The sequence below is a fragment of the Lepisosteus oculatus genome, chromosome 17 (genome assembly GCF_040954835.1).
Source record: "Lepisosteus oculatus isolate fLepOcu1 chromosome 17, fLepOcu1.hap2, whole genome shotgun sequence".
NCBI lineage: Eukaryota > Metazoa > Chordata > Actinopteri > Semionotiformes > Lepisosteidae > Lepisosteus > Lepisosteus oculatus.
Window position 1 is genome coordinate 18,117,585 of NC_090712.1, and position 21,038 is coordinate 18,138,622.

Consider the following 21,038-nt stretch of genomic DNA (forward strand, 5'->3'; position numbering starts at 1 on the left):
CTCCTGGCACACATTGTCCTCTGTGTTGTGTCTCGAGTCATACCTTCATCTCCCGCTTCTACACTGGTGATGCACAGACAGACCCGCCTTTCCCTTCTGTAACTTCTCTTCTGGATTTCTTCATGGACATCTACAGTACAGTACGTGCCACTCAGCCATCTCATCCTAGAGGCAGGCATCTCCTCAGACTTCCTCTCCTCCTCTTCTTTCTGTCCCTCTGATTGCTCTGCCCTCCTTTCCCTTGACTCTATCGCCCCCTCTCTCCCTCCTCTGCCATGCACATCAGTATAATCAAAGGCCCTTCCCTGTCTTACTATTAGCAAATCTGTGAGCTACGTCCCTGTCTCTCCCTTTCAGACAGCACCTACAGAGTACATCCTTTGAGTAATTTTAAATGAAATAAAATAACCAGAGATTACCTTTACAATCACAGTATCATTGTTCAATCCAAAAGAGCAAAAAATAATCTGGAACAAAAAAATAATGTACAGGAAGGTTGAGTACCAAAAATAATTCCAGATAAATCTGTCTAATTAAAATGTATGGAATAATGGCTAATGTGGTTTTAATGAAGCTCACCACTTTAAAGAAATTCCTTAAATTCCTTAATACTAAAACACTTGTCATGTACTAGAAGACTTTTATGAATATGCATATTGCTTAAAACATTATACTTTTATATAATAATCTTTTACCTTAATAATTTTCCGACTTTCCCCTTGATGATGTGGTGCTGCCTGTTGTGATCCGCTTTCAGCTTTCTTAAACTCCAAGGGACAAATGAGAGTCACTTTCAGTAGTTTCCACAACCTTTGGAGGCTTTGTGAAAGTTTTAGGAGGCAGTCATGGCTCAAAGATTCCCCTAAACAACAACAGACGATATGTTAACAACGGATATGAATCCATTTTTATTTATTTTTTTATAAAGTTTTATTTATTTAAAATGAAAACAATTTGTGGTATTGACGTATTAATTTATCCTCTTCACACTGTTTTGCCACATATCAATTAGTTTGGACAATCCTGATTTATAAAAACCATTTATTTTGTTAAATCTACTCATAGTTTGAGCTCCTCAAGGTCATGCATACATTTAGAGGTCATTATCATCGGAGCCACACATGCCGCACTGAAGCAGTGTGTGATATTGTTTAAGACTCCTGGGAAAGCGCCGCTCGTGATTGTCCTGGAGAGCTGTACAAGAAATGGTTTGGGTCGGCAGGGTTGTGGTTTCTTAGACTTGCTCACCATCGTCTGTCTCTTTCACTTCATATGATTCACATGTGAAATGTGTTCTCATGTTTTTGTGGAATTCCTCTGACTTATTTACATGTCTGGCAACGTAATGTAAATCAGTAAAAGAAGTAAATAAATAAATGTGGTCAGGTTAAATTAGTCCCTCTTCTTCTTTATTATTATTATTACATTACTATTATGTCTGCGTATCAAGGACTGAGCCGTATAAATAATTGCCTGACAGTTTATCTTGTATGTTTCTGTTTCATTTTATTCCCTTTTATTGTATTCTTATTCTCTTTTTCATCTCTATCAGTTTGTACAGCATCCTTGGGTGTAGAACGGTGCTTCATAAAATTATGATTTTATTTATTACATATAATCAGTGGGAAGAGAAAAAACAAACAAACACATGGAGTTTGCATGTTCTCCGTAGATTTGTGCTGTTTTCTTCCATAGTCTAAAGGCATACTGGTAGGTTGATTGGCTTCTGAGACAGTTGGCCCTGTAAGACGCATGTTTACATCTGTTCCTGCGTCTGCCCTGTGTTGGACTGGCGTACTGCCCAGGGTGTACCCTGCCTTGCACCTGTTGCTTGCTGGGATAGGCTCCTGCTCCCCTGCAACCTGTGTGGAGTCCGTATGTTCTTCAAGTGTTTGCATGGATTTCCCCAGGTTCTACTATTTCCTCCCACAGTCCTAAAACATACTGGTAGGTTCAGTCATTTCAATTGCAAAATCCACTCAAATAACGTGTAAAGGAAGCATGGACAAGAGTAATAATATTAGCATGATAAGGAAGATGAAATTGGACCAGTGACAGGGGAAGATTTAGGGCAAGGCAAACCCTGTTCCGCTGGTCACAGGACAAAACCAGAAGCAGTAAACAATTCTGTGTGCCAAATCTTTTATTGTCAGCCAGCTTTAAAAATGTGAAAATTTGCCAGATCCTGGCATTTACACATACACTGTACAGTAGCACCCAGGTCTGGAATAGAACCCAGGGCCCCAGAACTGCAAGGCTCCACTGTGCTGCCCTATTATAGACTATCTTACTATATATGATCATTTTCCAAAAATGTGGCTTATGAGCAAGTAAACTTTGTGTTAAAGTACTGCTACTGTAATTGTAAGAACTTGGCTATCCTGGTCTTTTTTAACTCAGTTTAACTCAGTCTTGAGATGAAGCTTGTCTTGCTGTACTAAGGATACACTAATGAGTGAGTTGTGTTGTGCTGTATGTGTTAATAAGGGGTAATTCACCTTTGGGGATAGCAGCTGATAATTATTAGACACATCTTACTTGTGTAGAATAATTCTACTGGATTGTGTTTACGTGTGTCTTAAGTCAGACTCTCGTGAACAAGGCCCATTGAATAAATGCTGTGGTTATGAATAGGCTGGTGATATTTACATAATAGTGCAGCACAACTGTAGATAACAGATGTTTAAAATTAAAATACAAAGACATTCATTATGGTTAACATTTAGAATATTCGTTAAACATTTTACATTGTTAAGGAGCTCGGTTTCAACGCTGTCCACTAGACTCATAATGCGTTTTAAATGAGAAGTTTTCAGTATGGCTGTTGCCACATCCGTTTTTGAAGCTGAATTTGAAGTACAGTACTTTGAATGTGAAGCTGAAGATAAATCTTACAAAAATGGCTTTTAGTTAAAATTGGACTTCATATTTGTTAATGTTTTGATGTTTTCTTTCAATGAAATATTACAAAATAGCAGCTTGTTAAATAACACATTTGGTTTCTGTTTAAAAGGGCGTTATAGCCTTGGATTAAGTAAAGATGCTTATCTTTTGTTTTTTTACATGCCGGTCATAGTTGTTCATTCACTGCACTTCCAGATTTGTTGGGTGTGATAGTCCTATAAAATGTTAATTTAAATCAGGTAGCTGCATGCTGATAACAATGTTGATTTCCCGTAACACTGATGTCTTTTCTTTCCTACTTTCATGTTCAGCTTAGCCAACTTGAAGGCTTAACTGCTACCATTCCAAGTTCATAAAATACTGCATATGGCTGTCCTCCTTTTTTAGTCATATGCCTTTAGTTAGCACAATTTCAAATAAAGACTTTTAATAACCTAGTTCCCCATTTTGTACACCTTGAAAATGTTTATCTACTACTGGTGGAAGCTGGCAGTTAAGTATCTTGATATTTTTAAGTCTTTTAGTATCATGACTGAGGCCCTTGTCTTGGTTCTGTGACACATGTGCTCACAAAGACATCTTGTAGAGGAACAACAGCTATTTAATTAGTTAGGCTGACTAAAAGTGAGAATGTATTGCTGTTTTTAATAGAAGAGAACCATCCTGGATGTGAGTGGGTGAGTTTCCCAGGTGCATTGGTGAATGAGGAGGCATAATACATGGACTGACTCACAAGAAAATGTACCACTGCTTTAGGGACAGATTTAATGATCACGATCCCGATTCTATACAAACCAATAATTTTACATTGACAGTGATTAAAAGAATAAACATAATAATAATATAAAATACAATAAAATATAAACATAATAATGTAACGCTTACAGGCACTGTGTAAGAGCCGGCGTACCTGAGCAGGTGATGTCACCGCCCTTCCCTGTGATAGCAGGACTACAGCTACTGGGCTGTGGGGAGATCTCTCTTTAGCTCACGGGGCTAGGTCACTGCAGAGAGACACGGAAGTCCCGGGTTCGAGCCACCTATACTTTGGGCCGACCAGATGCGGCAAGGGCGCCCACCTGAGCCCCCGTTGCGTTACAATAATAATAATAATAGGCTTTATCTTGCTTGGCTTCCCAGTGATTGTAGCGTCCTGGTTGGCCATAAAGATGTACAACATGGCCTAAATTGTACAATACTGAACAGTTCAGTTTGAGGAGGTGAATTCGAGGATATTGGTGATCTACATAATTTCTTTCCAGAGGATCTATGAAGGGATGAGGCTGCTACCAACTAAAGGTTTTTTTTCAGATCACATGATACTGTAGCTAAAGTAAGGAGTGATGAATTATTCCATCCATCCATTAATACACATACTGTATAGAGGAGAGGAAGGAAGAAAGCATGTCTGCTCCCACGGATGGATGCCACACACAGACACCACATGGTTAATTTAGAGACACTTCAGAAGGTGAGGAAAAAGAAAACCAATTGGGGAGCATGATAAAACTCCATAGAGAACGCACGATGCAGATAAAACCAGAATCAAAGGAACAGATGCATTTCTAATGTTATATAGCTGAGGGATTGTTGATCCTCTGAACCAGGGTGATACAGTTACATCAGAGGGACCACTGCTCTTCTTAATTTAAGTCAATGATCATGATTCCAGCATAGCAAACAAACTAATCAAGCTCACAGATGATTTTCACCCCCCTTTACCACTGACAGGAATACATAGCAAAACACAACTGCAAGTGCCAAAGTATACAATATACAATAACAAATAGTTTCATTCTGTCACGCCCAGGCGAGTGGGGCTTAGTTTCCTGAGGAATGGAGGGCATTCGATGACAAGGCACATTATGCCCAGCGCTAATCAGACTTGCTTGGGATGGATACTGTATCTCAACCCCCTTAAAAAAATTACCCTATTTGTTATGTCGCACACAGCGTCCGTTTGGGGTTTACGAAGCTGTTGTGCTTTGGGTTTTTTAGGGTTTTGGGGGTTACCGCTTTACAGCACTTGGGTGCCTTGGCAGGTTTTTGTCATGCTGTGTCAGTTACGAGTTATGCACAATAAAGAGCAGACGTCCTTGAATCCTGTTTCCGCGGTGTAACACTATTATGGCACTGGTGCGGTGTTCTGTCATTGAGAAGCTTCTTAGACTACAGCAGTGCGCTAAACAGCTTTGACCTGCGTGTCCAAAAGTTTTTTTTCTGCCTGAAGACTTCCATGTCAGTCCAGAACCTGACCTCCCTGATAATTTCAGTCTCCTGCCTGTCACCAGAAAGGTTAGGTCACCTAGCTGACCACCAGTTTCCCTTCCCTGTCTGTCCCTGCCTGAAGAATGTGTTAGCTTACAGACCTGCCCTGTTCACAACAGCTACTTAATTCTCACCGAAATATTTCCTTGGAAATGCAGTATTTTGTCTCCCTAAACACAATATGGTAGTATTATTACATTACCCATATCAATATCATTTTATTATTTTGTGTGCTGGCTTAAGTCCTGATGAATGACAGGAAAAAAAATCAAAAATAACTACAAAACTGTGGCACCCACTGAAGCTTATGTACATGTACATTTTCAAAAAGCATGTTGTTGATATTCTTTTAAATCAAGCAACATAAAACACAGAAGACAGTGTAAAAAACGTAGTCTGTGGTTTCAATAATAATAATTGCTTTTATATATAACGCTTTTTACAGGTAATGGGGACTCCCCTCCGCCTGGATGGCTGGTCAATTGGTTTCAGTTACAAAGCAAGACATGGTGGAAACAGTTTGTGTGTGAAGGCAGTAGGTTGATAAAGGAATTAAAGGTATTGTAAGGTTTTGCATATGGGTTAGAAAAAGGCTGCCTATTCGTGCATCATTTATAACTCATCTTTCCTTTTTGACATAATATAATTCTTTGTTTTACTTTGAAAAAAATAAGGAAGTTTTCACACAAAAAAAACCTGAGATGCTCAAACAGGTTCCAAGGAAATGGCAGAACTCCAGGTGAAAGAGCAACACTATAGCCAGCTCCCGCTTGTAACTTCAAGTCCCAAAATTGAAGCTGAAGCTCCAGAGACTGTAGCTCATGTGTCTGGGAGATTAGTTTTATCTAGCATTAGTTAACACCATATTACTACATGTTAATTTAGGTTAGATCATGTAATTATTAATTCAGGGTTATCCATCCATTTTCTAAAACACTTTACTCAGTACAAAGTCATGGGGCAACTAGAACCTAATGAGACAAGCAATCAGCTCAAGGCAGGATACACCCTGGACAAGACGCCAGTCCATCACAGGGTGTCACACTGAGACATGCACACACTCACACCAGGACCACTGAATTGGCTTCAGTTCTTACAGGAACCAGTTAATCTACCAGCATGTCTGTGAACTGTGGGAGGAAACTGGAGAACCAGGAGAAAACCCACACGAACACCAAGAGAACGTACAAAGTGCATTGAGATAGTACCTCAGGAACTGAACCTAGGGCCCCAGCGCTGTGAGGCAGCAACACTAACCAAACTCACTGTGAATCAGGGTTATTCCACCTACTGTATGAAAAAATAATTAACAGTGCAGGAAATAATCTGCCTCCCAAGACTTTTGTTCTTAAACAGAAAGCTGTAAGAATAGAGTTTTGCCAATATTGTTAATTTGCATTTAATTGTTTTAGAAATTTTATGTTCTTAAGTTTTGTAAATCGACATTTTAAAGCCTCTTTCCCCAGAAAAGGTAGAGACCTTTTCATACAAAAACACAAAAGACACCAGTTGTTGTGTGTTGTTTGGTATGACGTTCTTTAACTGGGTGTGAAATTCCTACACTAATACAGAAACTACGAGAACTTTGGGGAGGGTCATGTATTTTTATGATTATTTACATGAATATGAAAGGACACACCTCTTTGTGTACAGCATAATATAACCAGTTATTACAGATAAGAGTAGGTAAAGCTACTGACTGATACTCACACCAGACAAAACACTTGTGCGCAGAGTAGAGGAACTATGGACGATGAAAGAACGAAGAAAGAAGAAATAAGGTAACATCCATCTTATTCTTTAAGTATTAAGTTAATTCATGCATTGTATAATTATTAATATTATCAGATACAACAGCATTATCCCAATTTAACAGAGCTCTATAAGAAAAAGTTAAATACTGTAGAAAACCATGACCAAATCATAATAAATAATGAAAAAAGTATATTTATTTATTATGCATATATATTAAAATCTAAAATAGAATACATTAGTATTTAATTACTACCCCAAAGCACATGTTGTACAATATCTTAAGCAGATCAGAAAATGGCTTGATTGTGATATTGAATGATGGAGAGGGAATTCTTAATTTTATGACATGAAACATAGGGGGGGTATCATCAGTTAAAACATCTAACAGCAATTATAGTATTTGTTCACACAATTATTTTACCACTTGACTGTGTCTCTTCATCAATCAGGCAGTCCTGGGATCACTTCAGAGAGGTGCGCGACATTCAGGATGAACAGAAACCCAGGAAGCTGTTCAGGTTCATCCACTATGTTATCTGCACTCTAATTGGACTGACAGTCTTTGCTCTTGGCTTTTTCAGCAAGGTAAGGCAGTTACTGTCGATACCCCTCAATCCACATGATATCATACCTGATTCTCATTAATCAATTGTTTTTTTAGGGTGGAAAAATTCTGCTTTGTTATAAAACAAAGACTCATAAAAAAGCAGATTTATATACTAGTGTTATCAAACTTTTGCACACACAGAGGAACTGTAAAATCTTTAGAAGTTTCTTTGTGAAAGAGGAAAGAAGTTACAGCAAAATCTCCCAAAATGCTAAATCAAACCTTTTCATATTCTTTGGTAACAGCTAGTGTTGTATACACTGTACTTGAAATTTGGTGTAACACAAAGCTACTGTAATTAAAAATAAATTAAGTGCTAAACGTATTAACAAAAAAATTTACCAATGAATGAAAAAAAACAAATTCTCTTTTGACGGAATTTCAGTTTTGCTAATATTTGCCATCCTTGACTATAAACGAGACGCAACTACTGTGCTCTTTTTATTACAGTCCTCCCTGCTCCTCCTAATAACAGTGTCCAGCAGTTCTTCTACCACCATCTCAACAAGAGCCTTCGGACTCCTGCTCTTAGGCTGCACTCTGATCGTTCCCAGCATCCTCACGTTGGCCAAGAGCCTTTGGAAAATTGCCTTTAAAGACTCAAAGACACCCTCAGCAAAGACCATCTTCTGGGTAAGACAATAATCACCACAACAAATGCTACTGTCTGTTCTACTAATTGTATATCTGGATTATTCTTATACTCCATGAATTGGGAAACTGTAAAGCATACAATAGAGCAGGTTATTGATCCAGCTTCTGAGTACATGTAATTTGTATTTCCATTTTACCATACAATACATGAGCACTTTTAAGAATCATTCAGAGTAGAGAAACATGCTGTATATAAAGTAAGAGTGGTGAAAAGTGATTGTAGTGATGTGTGTTTGTCTCTCTGCAGTTTTCCAGTTTTCTAGCAAACATAAAACCAATTTTTCCATATGGTCTACTGTCACAGTGTTTATTGCTACTCCTTGGTTATGTCTCCTAGGTGCTGGCAAGTGAACTTCTGGTGGCTGCTGGTGCAGCGATTCTCATCGTCGTTGCTATGCCTCATTTAGACATCCTAACGAATGTGATGATACTGAACGGTGTTTGTGCATTGCCTGCAGTCCTGCAAGTGGCCAGTCGGGCTGTAACAAAAGATAGCTACAGATGGTTCATAGCACCTCCTCTGTTAGCTGTTGTCCTGCTGGTAGCTGGTTTTGTGTTTCTACTTGTTGGTTACCAAATTGAGATCAGTGGGCAGAAGGCCAGCAGAGATATGTACATGTATGCTGGCCTTGCTATAGGAGGGACATTGATCGTTTCCCTTAACTGGTGGGAGAATTTTTCAACCAAGTTTAAGATCGGATTCCTTCAGGGAGTCATTAAGGACATCCACCACTCAAAAAATGTCTGCTATGTCATCTCCAGCACTGTCAGAATCCTGGTCACTGTGGCTGTTGTAGGGATCTATGTCCCCCTGTCAGGACAAGACTGGGCTTCTGTCAAAGCAGTGTCAAGAAACACAGTCATAGTCACTCTGAGCCTGTTTGGCATCCAGGCCATTTCCTCAGCCCTCTGCCACTGGTTTGTGGTGGTGGCCTGTAAACTTCACGCTCTCCGGCGTGGCTTCATCGTGCCCACGATTCTCACGTCCCCGGCTGTGTTACTGGCTTTCGTGTTGGTGTTTGTGACACGTTATGAGACAGCTCTGAGCGACTCCGGTGCAGGCAATTTTTCACTGAGTTTGTTCTGTCAGACTTTTCGCAACTTCACAAACAAGGGGATTGTGGCAGTAGAAACTCTGACCAAGGACGTTACCCAGAGTATGTGTAGCAGGAATGCGATAGTTCAGGTGGATAAAGTGGGCTTGTCACTGCTGGCAGCTTCAGAATTCAGCTGGTTTGTCGGACTGCTGCTGTCCACAGTCCACGTCTGGGTCACCCCAATTCAGCGCATCGAGAGGACCTCAGAGCTCTTTGTGAGGCGCCTGTATGAAGCTGCCTTCATAGACCAGTCCCTGCTGCTCAACATGCGCTTTGAGATTCTGAAGAAAGATTCAAGTGACAGGTAATAATAACAATAAAACTTTATTTTATATAGCACCATTAAAGGTGGCTTCTCAACCCTGCTTTACAGAATGGCAACAACAATAAATAAAAATAATACAAAAGATTAAAGACAATTACAGTACACATAGGAGAACCTGGATAGTGTTACTAAGCATAGTAGGAGCAGAGGGGTAAAGAATGGATCCAGTTAAGTAAAGGCTCTTCTAAAGAAGAAGGTTTTGAGTCTGGATTTGAAGGAGTTTAGAGAAGGTGGCTCTCTGCTATCCTAGGGGAGAGAATGCCAGAGCTTCGGGGCATAACAGGAGAAGGCCCTGTCACCCACACAATGTAAACTGGCTTGGGGGACAGTTAGGAGACCAGAATTAGAAGGGTGAAGGTTGCAAGGTGGGGAGTAGGGTGATAGTTGTTCAGACAGGTTTTGAGGTGCCGAGCCATGCAGAGCCTTATAGGCGAGCATGAGGATTTTAAAGTCCAAACGGAATTTGACAGGAAGCCAGTGCAAGGACTCCAGGATAGGAGTAATGTGAACACCTGGTCAGGATTCAGGATTCGCGTAAGACACGTCTCTTCACTCCAATATGATGGGTAGAGCAGTCAAGACAGCACAACACTCTTGAGCTTAGATTGTACTGTTTCCATGCGCTGGGTACAGTTTGCCAGTTAGTTGTCTGGGTTTTATTGTACTCTGTCTTGCACTTTCACTCCCCAACATACATATCTGGCCTTCTGTCATGCAGGATTTCTATGTTCTTTTTGGGATTATTTGAATATAGTAGGTTCAGGGATTACATCAGCCCCAATATACATGAACTTGCACTCTAATCATTGTGAGTGAAAAGTTACAGTATGGCTACTAGCGCATGTCTGAGAGTTATTTCATATTTAAGTCACTTCTCTGTGTGTGACTAATCATGCTTGAAAGAAGCTTTCAGGTAGGACAGATATCCCCTTACGGATACAATATGCAAAATAAACTACTTGCTAAGCTTTAGCCTTAAACGTAATTTGGTCATAAGTGTTTGCAGCATTACAGTATGTATCTAACAATGGACGATCCGTAAGGAAATGAGTGGAGACTTCCAGTGAAGGTTCCAGTTACATAATGCAAATTCTGAGGAAGGCTGTGAAAACACAACTGAGGACTCCTTGCTGTAAGGTTGTTTAGAACAGGACCCTATTTAGACGGTTTAATCTGGAAGTGAGTGGATTAGAACAATGGGGAGGAGACGAGGATCAGGGCAGGGTGACAGACAGGGGGGCGTGGCGATGGTGAACTGGTGCTCGGGGGGCGTCGCCAAGGCAGACAAGCCCAAGGAGTCCAGGGGGGAAAACCAGGGCGAAGTCCAAAAGTCCAAAATCGGGAAATCCAAACGAGACTAAAACAAGACACAGTTAAAACCCAGATCCGGTGCAGGGACTGGGAATAAAAGCAGGATCATGAGGCCAGGTGCTCTGAACCCCGGACTCAGCTGGTCAGGACGCTGGTAGGTGACCTATGCCCTCAAGCTGGGGATGTAGGGCGACTTGGTGGTTGGCGGGCCTCCGAGTGTCAGCCTTCCAATACAGAGTCGGGAGTAGCGCCAGGCCTAAACTGGGGCAGGATTGAGGGCAGGTGTGCGGAATAAGACAGAATGTGAAAAGAGCCGGAGCGCCCTTAAGAGGAGGGATTACGATCGTGACGCTTGCATTCAGTCTTTTATGAGAAATGCAGCAGCTAAAAAACCTTTAGAAATTTGTATTTATTCACCAAGCAATGTAAATGTCTAGAAAACATGAATCATCAAGAAGGTGAATACTAGATGTCCCAAAAGGTTATACAGATGACCTACATATTCTTTATACCACTGAATAACAGACATCTCTGTCTTGAATATATTTTGTTGTCTCACCAGAGTTCACAAAGACCAAGTGAGAGTTTACCTGTGTGCTACAATGTGGCACGAGACGTATGATGAAATGACGAAAATTCTCATCTCAATGTTCAGGTAAAACAGTGGAAGGCAAATTATAACGAAAGAATATAGAAAGTTGTAGGACACGTATAGTAGAAAATCGCTAGTTTTCAAAGCTTTGCTATATACTCAAATTTTAGATTTTGGAAATAATGGTAATGGTATACTTTAGAACTAGTTATGAAGTATTTTGCTTAATGCTATCTTTGGAGTTTCACATTAGACAGCCTGCAATGTACTGTATAAAGTGATGTTCAAAACCCACAGAAGGTAGCATCATGCTTTGATCATCTCCTGATATTTGAGGGCAGCCAGGTGTAGACACTGATACTGAGTGGCGTGGGTGTGCTGGAGAACATTGTGCTGTTTGGATTGTGGGAACCAGGAACAACTGAAATCTGCACTGAGTGCACATCCACAGATTAAAAATAGTCTTCTGTTCTTTGTTACAAGGCTGGACAGACACAGGCCGAAGAAACATAGTGAGACAGACATGAACATTGAAGCCCACATTTTCTTTGATGATGCCTTTGAGGAGATCGAAGATGCTCAGGGTGTCAAGAAGCACTATGTGAATGGATACGCTGAGACCTTGGTGAAAGTTATCAAAGAAGTCTACTTGTGAGCACCAACCTCCTAGTGTTTGTCACTGAACTGTATTTCTGCCCTCTTTGTCAAAGATTAAAGCTCCACTGGGTCTACTCAATTAGTAAAGTGCCACTTTAGTGATAAAACACATTTTTACTGGCTCCCCTCAATGCTCTTATTGACAAATAATTGGTAAAACTCTACTAATGTCTCTTGTTTTTACAGGGTGTTCAGTGATGAAACACACAACATATTTAATGGAGCCAAGCCCCTCTCTGGCGCTGGAGAACAGAAAATCATACAAACTCCCTATGGTGGCCGTCTTTGTTACAAACTTCCACGCGGAAACCTGCTGGTCGTCCACTTCAAAGATAAACAACTGATTCGGCACAAGAAGCGCTGGTCTCAGGTACGTCGTCCACATGTGACCCTTCCTGTTTAACTGTAAGGACTGGTGATAATGAACAAGATGGTGCTGTGAGAATAGATTTATACTAGCGCTAGAGGAAATGTTAATCCAGGTTTAATAATCATCTTTAGGTATTCTCAAATTATGTAGACATACAGAATGTGCTACAGTATATTAAAATCAGGTCCAGTGAAACAAAGTGGGATGATCCAGTTTTTGTACTACACCTCCAAGATAGCAGCCTTTGTCATGATCATCTAGTCTCTGCATTTTGCACACATACAAGCCACTAGATTCTGCTGTGTCTTTGTCTGCCCCAGCCTGTGCTTGGTGTTGTGTCATACTGTATGTACAGTATATTATCTCCCTTTAGATAAACAGCATGACAGTGAAAACCAAACAGGTACCTTTCTATTTCAGATCATGTACCTGTACTATCTGCTGGGCTGGAAGCTTGACAGGAAGTACTTTGAGAAGCAGGAGAATGGCGAAGATGAGAAAACTCTACAGGAGCAGCTGAAGGTACGAATGACTTGAAAACACAGCAGAACCCTGGATTTCTGGATTTCTCAGTAGTCGTAGTCCTGTGTTTCCTAAATCACTGCATCTTCTGGCCCACAGAAAGAAAGACACAACACATACATTCTAGCCCTGGATGGAGACACTGACTTCCAGCCTGCAGCAGTCATGCTGTTGGTGGATCGTCTCAGGCTGTATGCTGATGTGGGAGCAGCCTGTGGCAGGATTCACCCGACTGGCACAGGTACATATGAAGTGCTGCCTTTCCCGAGGATCAGACAGCTTCTCTGACTGCAGGGACAATGTCCTGAGCTCAGAGCGAGGTGTTCCCAGTGTTTTCATTCTGCCTTTATGGTGTTTAAAATTACATTTTTAAATAGTGTGACAATGCATATGAGCAGGTCTTTAAGGCATCATAACAAATTGAATTAACCTCAGATTTTGAAAATTATGTCTTAATTTTTTTATCTTTCTCTGTTCAGACAATATAAATATTTCTTTTGGAACCCCTCATTTGCATGTAAGAGCATATTTAATACACATTCATGCTGTCAGTTATAATTGTTGAAGCTCCAGGTATAAGAGTGGCTCTGCAGGGATTTTATCCCTCCTGAGACGAAGCTGCAGCTGGTGCTGTTGTTCTAGGCCCTATGGTGTGGTACCAGAAGTTTGAATACGCTGTTGGCCACTGGCTTCAGAAGACAGCAGAGCATGTGTTTGGCAGCGTGCTCTGCAGCCCCGGCTGCTTCAGTTTGTTCAGAGGAGCCGCCCTCATGGATGACAACGTCATGAAGAGATACACCACCAAGGCCACAGAAGCAAGCCAATATGTGCAGTATGACCAGGGTGAGTGTCTCACAGGGGTCGTGAGGGGATCTCACATTTCCCAGAGTTTTACACAGCAGGTTCGTGAGGTACAGATACTCTTAAAGAGAGAAATAAATTAACCAAATTGGGCAGCACTGTGGCACAGCAAGCAATCAGTTTTAAAGTTAATTAATTCTGGTTTGTCAGGTTGAGAACAAATTAATTTATTGTCCTTATTTTACTTAAGAAATGAAGCAAAACAAAATAAGTATCTATAGCACTCAGATAATTACCCTATAATGTTAATGTGGGTTTTATTGAAAATTATTGAACACCCCCACTGATCAGGAAATAACAAATGACATCTATTGTCTTCTATAATTCTATAATTTCCCTTGAACAATTTTGTGCCTGTTGAATATATGTACAATAGCTTAAAAGACAAATGTTTATTGTACAAAACTAACACCAGATTCAGATCACACAGATTAAATTTGTAGACTCTGGACAGGAGGAATGAATTTCGGGGAACAGGAGATGACCAATCCAATCTCAGACATTCATTCTGGCCAGCACTAATTCTTGATACAAAGTGAGACTGTTCCCATGAAATACCTTATTCTCCAAAGAAAAAAACATGTACTCCAAACTGAAGAGAAATAGAGACTACTATCGGTCCATTTACAGAAATGCTTTTTAAGACTTAGAGTGACAAATTGCAAAGCAGATTTACAATGAGAATTAAAAATCTCCACAAATCTGAAAAATACAACTCTTTTTGTTAAACTCAAGTTGAGTCCCTTCAGTGCTCAGTAGTTGATAGGTTTTTGTCCATCAATGTTGATTCCAGTAGGTGAGCAATTTCAGGAGTTCTGGCTCAATATTGTCTTCTTTCTTCTCCACCTTCCCAAATCTCTTCCACTCCCGTGTAGAGAGTACACATGAGCCTGGCTGGTCAGAAAGTTCAAGTCTCAAAGTTGGCCAGATTTCCAGTGTGCCCACTCACTTAGGGGCTGCTAACAGACCAGATAATGTGAGCTGCTCATACACACTCTGTCTAGCCACTCTGATGATCACTATTGAATTGTTTCATGCCATTCACTCCAGTGCCACATTGGGCCTCTAAGGAACTGAGACCATGAAAGTAACAAACTCATCCCAAACGTGCTCACCAGGTGAGGACCGCTGGCTGTGCACACTGCTGCTGCAGCAGGGCTGGAGAGTGGAGTACAACGCTGCCTCAGATGCCTACACCAACGCCCCCCAGGAGTTCAAAGAGTTCTACAACCAGAGGCGCCGCTGGGGGCCCTCCACCCTGGCAAACACCATCGACCTTCTGGGCTCGGGCTCACTGACGGCACAGAAAAACAAGTCCATTTCCAGGCTTTACATTGTCTACCAGGTATTCACCATGATCTCCACCATCCTGGGGCCTGCCACCGTGTGTTTGATGATTGCAGGTAAAGAGCGCTTCACAGCACACGTGTGCATTTGCTGGTGTTCTTAACAGGAAGAAGGTTTAATTCTGTTCGCTTGATTGCTTGCCTGCAGGCAGCTTCTCGTTTGTCTTCAACATCAGTCTCAATGCGGCCCTTGTTTTGGCTATCGTGCCCCCTGCCATCTACCTGGTGCTCTGCTTCAGACTAAAATCTGACACCCAGATCTCCATCGCTGCCTTCTTGAGCGTTATCTACGCGTTCCTGATGACAGCCACCGTCCTCTCGATTATAGGTAAGTGATCCGGCAGGAAAACAGTGTAATGAGCTTCAATCAGATTTTTTTATTCAAAATGCTGTCACCAAAGATTCAAACACACTAAGAAAACAGCACAATTTGTGCATATTTTTCAATAGAGCAAAATAAATCACACACAAAGGTTAAAGATGCATGTTTCTGATATGGTTGTTCTTCATTATCTTGTGATCTATTATGAATTATCCTGTTACTTTCCATCCCGCCATCAATTGTCAAGATAGTTGATTCATCACAATGTTCTGACTCCTCATATTCTCACAATCTGCATTGCAGATCCAGTGATCAGAACTTTTTCTTATTGTTCTTCAGGGCAGATGGTCAAGCAGCAAACCTTTGTGACTCCCAGCGGTCTGTTCTTCATATCTTTAGTCATTCTCAATCTAGTAACAGCAGCACTTCACCCACAGGAGTTCCCTTTGCTTGTACACGGGCTGCTCTACTTCATCAGCATCCCCAGTGGATATCTGCTGCTGACCATATACTCCATAGTGAACATGGACAATGTATCCTGGGGAACTCGGGAAACTGGCAGCCAGGCCAAGGCAGGCCCCCGCAGAGGCCCTCAGAAACATGTGGCTTTAGAAAAAATGTGCAAATGCCTCTGCTGGAACATCGAGATTCAAGTGAACAGAGATGAGAAAGTAGCAGCAGCTCCAGAGCTCCAACTACAAGCCCAGGAGGACAGAGCTGGAAGTGGAACCAGCCCATCAGAGCTCCACAACCTCAGGTGTGCAGGGCGTCAGATGGTCTTTCAGAACATCGACAGTATGTTTAGTGGCAGTGGTTTAGTGGTTTTCTTATTCTCTTTGCTAAAAACTTATTTTATTAAATTGATAAGTCCCATGCCGCCTACTTTGGTATTTTTAAAGTAAAACATACAAAACACGTGAATTTTGTTTCATGAGTTTCAGAAAGAAAGTGTAAAGTTTGGTTGAAACAACAACACAAATATTGTGAAATTAATTTCATTTCCACAGTTCACTTCTTCAGGCAGATGAGATTTCTCAGAAAAACATGACATATTTTGTGAATGCATTAGTAAGGAGGATAAATAGGAGGGAATGAGTTTTGGAATTGTTAATGGTGGAATACTTATAATTTTGAATATCTCGAATGCTAATAAGTTATGTGTATATTTTTGTTTTAGTGATGAAGAGTCTAGCTCACTAGACAGTAAGTATGAAAAATATCTGCTGAATGTTATTCTTTAATGTGCTAGCAGATTATTCTTTAAACCAAATTAAATGTCATTTTTGATTGTTTAGTTTGTCACACTGTTTTCTTCTCACATTATTATATCAAGGTGCAATTGTTTAACCTACCTGTGTTGTTTTGAAGGTGGCATGTCAAAGCTACAAGTCAATCCAGATGATCTTCATAGTCTTGAAGAGGTGAGCTCCTTGGGTTTAATGATTTTCATTGTTCTTTCCCATTAGCTTTACATGATTTGTCATCTCAGGCAGTTTGTAAAAAGTAACCATGGACCGGCAGATTTATAGCAGTAACCTGATGGAACGAAATTGGTTGATTCCATAATTTTGCATGTATTTATATTTTTTTCCATTTGTTTCCTTATTTGTCCCTAGGATGAAGTGCTCTTCTGGGAGGAGCTCATAGAGAAGTACCTAAAGCCACTGTCTGAAGACAAAGCCAAGCAAGCCCAAATTAAAAAAGACCTCAAAAGCCTCAGAAACAAGGTACAGCTCTGCACTTTGGACTGATCTTCTGCACCAGGAAAGGAGAGATAATTCAAATATAGCTTGCAAAACAAAACAAGTTTGACTGGTACAATAAACTGACTCCCTGTCATGTGGTTCTTCCAGAGACAATCCGTAGTTGACAGCACCATTTTTCCCTACAGGTCACAATTCATCATCCACTGGGTTCAGTTCCGTTCCACACATTACTGTTTTACCACTTTCAAGTTTCTGTGAAACACATATATTGCATTTACAGTAATCATGGGTCTTTTCTTCTCTATTTCTTTACAGGTCACTTTCGCTTTCTTCATCATCAATTGTTTGTGGCTGGTGGCCACATTCTTCCTCCAGGCTATTGGCTCTCCAGTTATTATCAGCACTCCAAAGATTTTATCAAATGGATCAATAGCAAAAGGCCAGAACATTTCTATAGATCCAATTGGGTTTATGTTCCTGTTGTCCTTTGCTGGCCTGCTGCTCATTCAGTTTATTGCTATGGGATACCACAGGTAAGTCAGTTACCTCTTCCACAAGAGTTTAAGCATTTTATTATTTTTCAACATTCTATTCTCATTCATTAGCTTCCCATTGTGTGAGCACACAGTACGATTTTTATGTTGCTCACCACTGAATGTAGGTCTACCAGTTTAATGGAACAGCCATCTCAGTAGGTTTTGCCCTGTGAATAAATTAGTAAATTGAAGTAATTACTGCCATCTCAGTTTGCATCAGTTTCAATGTATACAATTGTAATCAGATTACTCTTGAGATCCTTGTGAGCCTTTTATTAATTTAATGTGTTTGTGTCATCTGATTCCTACAGAATCTACACACTTATACACTTCATAGCCTATATAGGAACAGAACTTAAAGAATCAAAAAGAAACTTGTCCCAGACGTCCCTGGAAAACGTGAAGGATACTGAAAGGTAAAGGATTTTCTTACTTTTTCTGTCCGGTTTGCAGTGTTTTACACCTCCAGATCAAGAAGAAATCAGAAGATGTTGAAATTAGAAGTATTAAATCTGAGCAAATCATGTTTAAACACCATCTTCCAAAACCAGATTTATTTAAACAAAATGGTTAATTGAAAGACTGGTTTGTTTGTTTGAACAGTTGCTATGAAAGCATTGACTGGGACAGTGTTTACTGCAGGTTTGGCCAAAGGCAGAAGCACATTTTCTGCGCAGTTCCACAAGATTTAAAAGAGAAATGTGTGTCAGTGAAAAGTGTATCATTGCAGCATCATTGATATCGCTTATTTTCAGAGAAAAAGATGAATGTGAACCTCATATTTCTCCTGCAGTATTTTTTGTAAATGGCTGGGTTCAAGATCTCTTCAAGACTCCAAGAACTGCGTGAGAACCTGATGGCAGCTCTGACAGTTCAGCTCTGTTTAACTGAGAGTCCAACATCATGTCAATCAGCTGCACCTCCTTAAATCTCTTTCTGTTGAAGCACAAAACACCTGAAAAGAATCAACTGCCCTGCAGGCTGCATTAGACAAGTAACTTCCTTGTTTGACCAGTAGTCAAAATGAAGCTGAACAATGAGACCAAGTACTGTATATTAGTATTAGACTGTATTTACAGTACTTATTAAGTAAGTATATATTTTGAAGATTATATGTTTATTTAATATTAGTCATCATAAGCCATGCTGTATGTATTGTTTTCTCCTATTCTCTAATTGAACAACGTTGGTTTTTGTAGAGCTAAATAACTGTGAGTCTGTCAGGAAGTATTGTGTTGTGTCAAAAGGTAAATTTGTCAAATACTGACGTGTGTTTTCCTGCATAACCAAAGACAAAAAAAGAAGAAAGTAGCCTAGTGCTGAAAATGTCCTTTATCACAGATAAAGTCCTTCATCATATTCTTGTATTCCATCGAAGAGAAATACAGTTACTTCAATTGAAAGATTATATACACTACATGTAGAGTACTCTGTGCCTGTCACGCCCGACATCCCTCCCTAGAGGGCGCTCCACTGCTCTCATTATTGTTCGTGTCATTTAGCTCTCCAGGTGTACCCTTTTAGTGTTATTACTTAAGACCAGCTCCTCCAGTCCTCGGGGCTCATCATTAGGGTAAGATGTTGCGAGGCCCGCCTAGCACCAGGAAACCCTACGTCCGTCTCCTGAGGGCACAGGCCTCATCCCCGACACCTCCCGCTCTCTGAGCCCGGGGTCTGGAGGATCTCACCCTGTCACCCTTGGACCTCCATGTTTCGTTTGTCCGTGTGTTCCCCCCTCCCGGGGATTTTAACTTTGTCGCGTTCCAGGATGGATTTCCAGTTTATGGACTTTCGGACCGTGCTTTGACCTGCCCTTGGACCCGTCTGGATTTGGATGCAGTTTTGTCTTCCCCGTACACTGTCTCACGGACTGTCACTATTCTTTTGTGCACTATTAAACCCCTGTGTGTTCCCTTTTACCACGCCTCCTGTTTTCTCCAGCTCTTACCGCATCGCATAGGGTCTTCTACAAGTTTGTTTAGGACTCCTGAATCCTGATTGGATTTATTGACTTTTAAATGTAAAGAAGTCGATTTGTGTAAGTACTGTGGTTTCCAAATATTTACTTTTGACAAATTATCAAGTGATAAGTTGAAAACCTGTGAGTCATGATTAAAACAGCTACAATTCACAATTTAATAAATCAAAATATTTATTTGTCTTCCCTTAAACAGTATTGTTAGTTAGCACCCCTTTAACCAGCAGCCTGTTCAGCGGATCCAGTAAACTACACAAGATACAGGAGATGGTGACGTTCCTTGTCTTCTGGTTGCATTATGCACATTTACCAATAGGTGGCTCACAATACTGTTCAATACTGTTCACAAATAACTCTTCTCTTCTTGAGTTTTCTATGTGTAGATTCTGGCAACTACCCAATCCTTTTGATCCCTATTCAGTCACCATCCCCTGCTGTACTAGACCTCTGGAGGGGCAACAGAGCCATCACTCAGGAGCTCTCATTGTAACTCATGCTGACTGGCGTGCACCCTGGTTGACTCAAAGACCATCTAACCCTGGTGTCACACATTGTTTCAAGAATTCAAATCGTAACTTAGAAATGCCATCGCCAAAATCCAGACTGGTGATTCCCAGAGCAAAAGGCTCGCCCCTTTGTGCTCTGAAGGATCATCTTTACTGGTTTATTTTTTTGTGAGCCTGTCTTTATTCATTATTGACAGTACCAGATTGTTTGTTTAATTACATTCTTTATCATGTTAAAAAGAAATAGATAATTGATAGGGAGGAGATGCTATTTATTGATCATGATACAATTAGAGGCCTCTGTCCTCAACATCAGAACCGTGCTGATAATTTTGTTTTTTATGATCTTTGGAAACATGATGCACAGGAAAGTTACAATTTCAGTATCACTTATCCTTAATCCTTTGTTGCATATGTTGATTTCAAGCAAATGCTTGTATTTTTCTAAGTGCTTTGTAAATCTGCTGATTTTCATGCTATGAATGACAGAAAGTTATCTGTCATTCTGGGAGGGTGCCTGTGTAATATCTTCCAATATCGGCCCTTGAAGCAAGGTAAGGTTGCCATTGGATAGTATTGAGTCCAATGAATACTACCGTGATACAAAGAGGGCTGTAATTTTTCATACACTACTACATCTTAAAAATCAGGTGATTTTACTTCAATGATCAATTCAATTAATTAATCCAATTAAGTCATTTAATGCTTACATAATTTCTAT

At 40.5% G+C, this 21,038-nt stretch overlaps 1 protein-coding gene across 1 annotated transcript; it reads left to right on the top strand.

Annotated features, from left to right (window-relative positions):
• Positions 1-6,839: 6,839 nt before the first annotated feature.
• On the top strand, positions 6,840-19,676 carry LOC138223893 (chitin synthase chs-2-like). The gene is made up of 19 exons (XM_069179970.1): positions 6,840-6,953; positions 7,377-7,512; positions 7,985-8,167; positions 8,526-9,589; positions 11,484-11,576; positions 11,997-12,164; positions 12,357-12,540; positions 12,961-13,062; positions 13,162-13,303; positions 13,705-13,905; positions 15,042-15,326; positions 15,418-15,597; positions 15,931-16,348; positions 16,769-16,794; positions 16,960-17,012; positions 17,208-17,318; positions 17,613-17,830; positions 18,145-18,249; positions 18,627-19,676. Exons 1-19 carry the CDS (start codon positions 6,919-6,921, stop codon positions 18,688-18,690), a joined length of 3,768 nt encoding a protein of 1,255 aa, XP_069036071.1. The 5' UTR covers positions 6,840-6,918; the 3' UTR covers positions 18,691-19,676.
• Positions 19,677-21,038: the final 1,362 nt, after the last annotated feature.

Bases quoted from the DNA above. Each gene is read 5' to 3' on its own strand.
- LOC138223893 (XM_069179970.1), top strand. From the start codon at position 6,919: ATGGACGATGAAAGAACGAAGAAAGAAGAAATAAG. The intron at 9,590-11,483 runs GTAATAATAACA...TTGTCTCACCAG, and splicing joins AAGAAAGATTCAAGTGACAG to AGTTCACAAAGACCAAGTGA. The intron at 16,349-16,768 runs GTGTGCAGGGCG...TTTTTGTTTTAG, and splicing joins TCAGAGCTCCACAACCTCAG to TGATGAAGAGTCTAGCTCAC.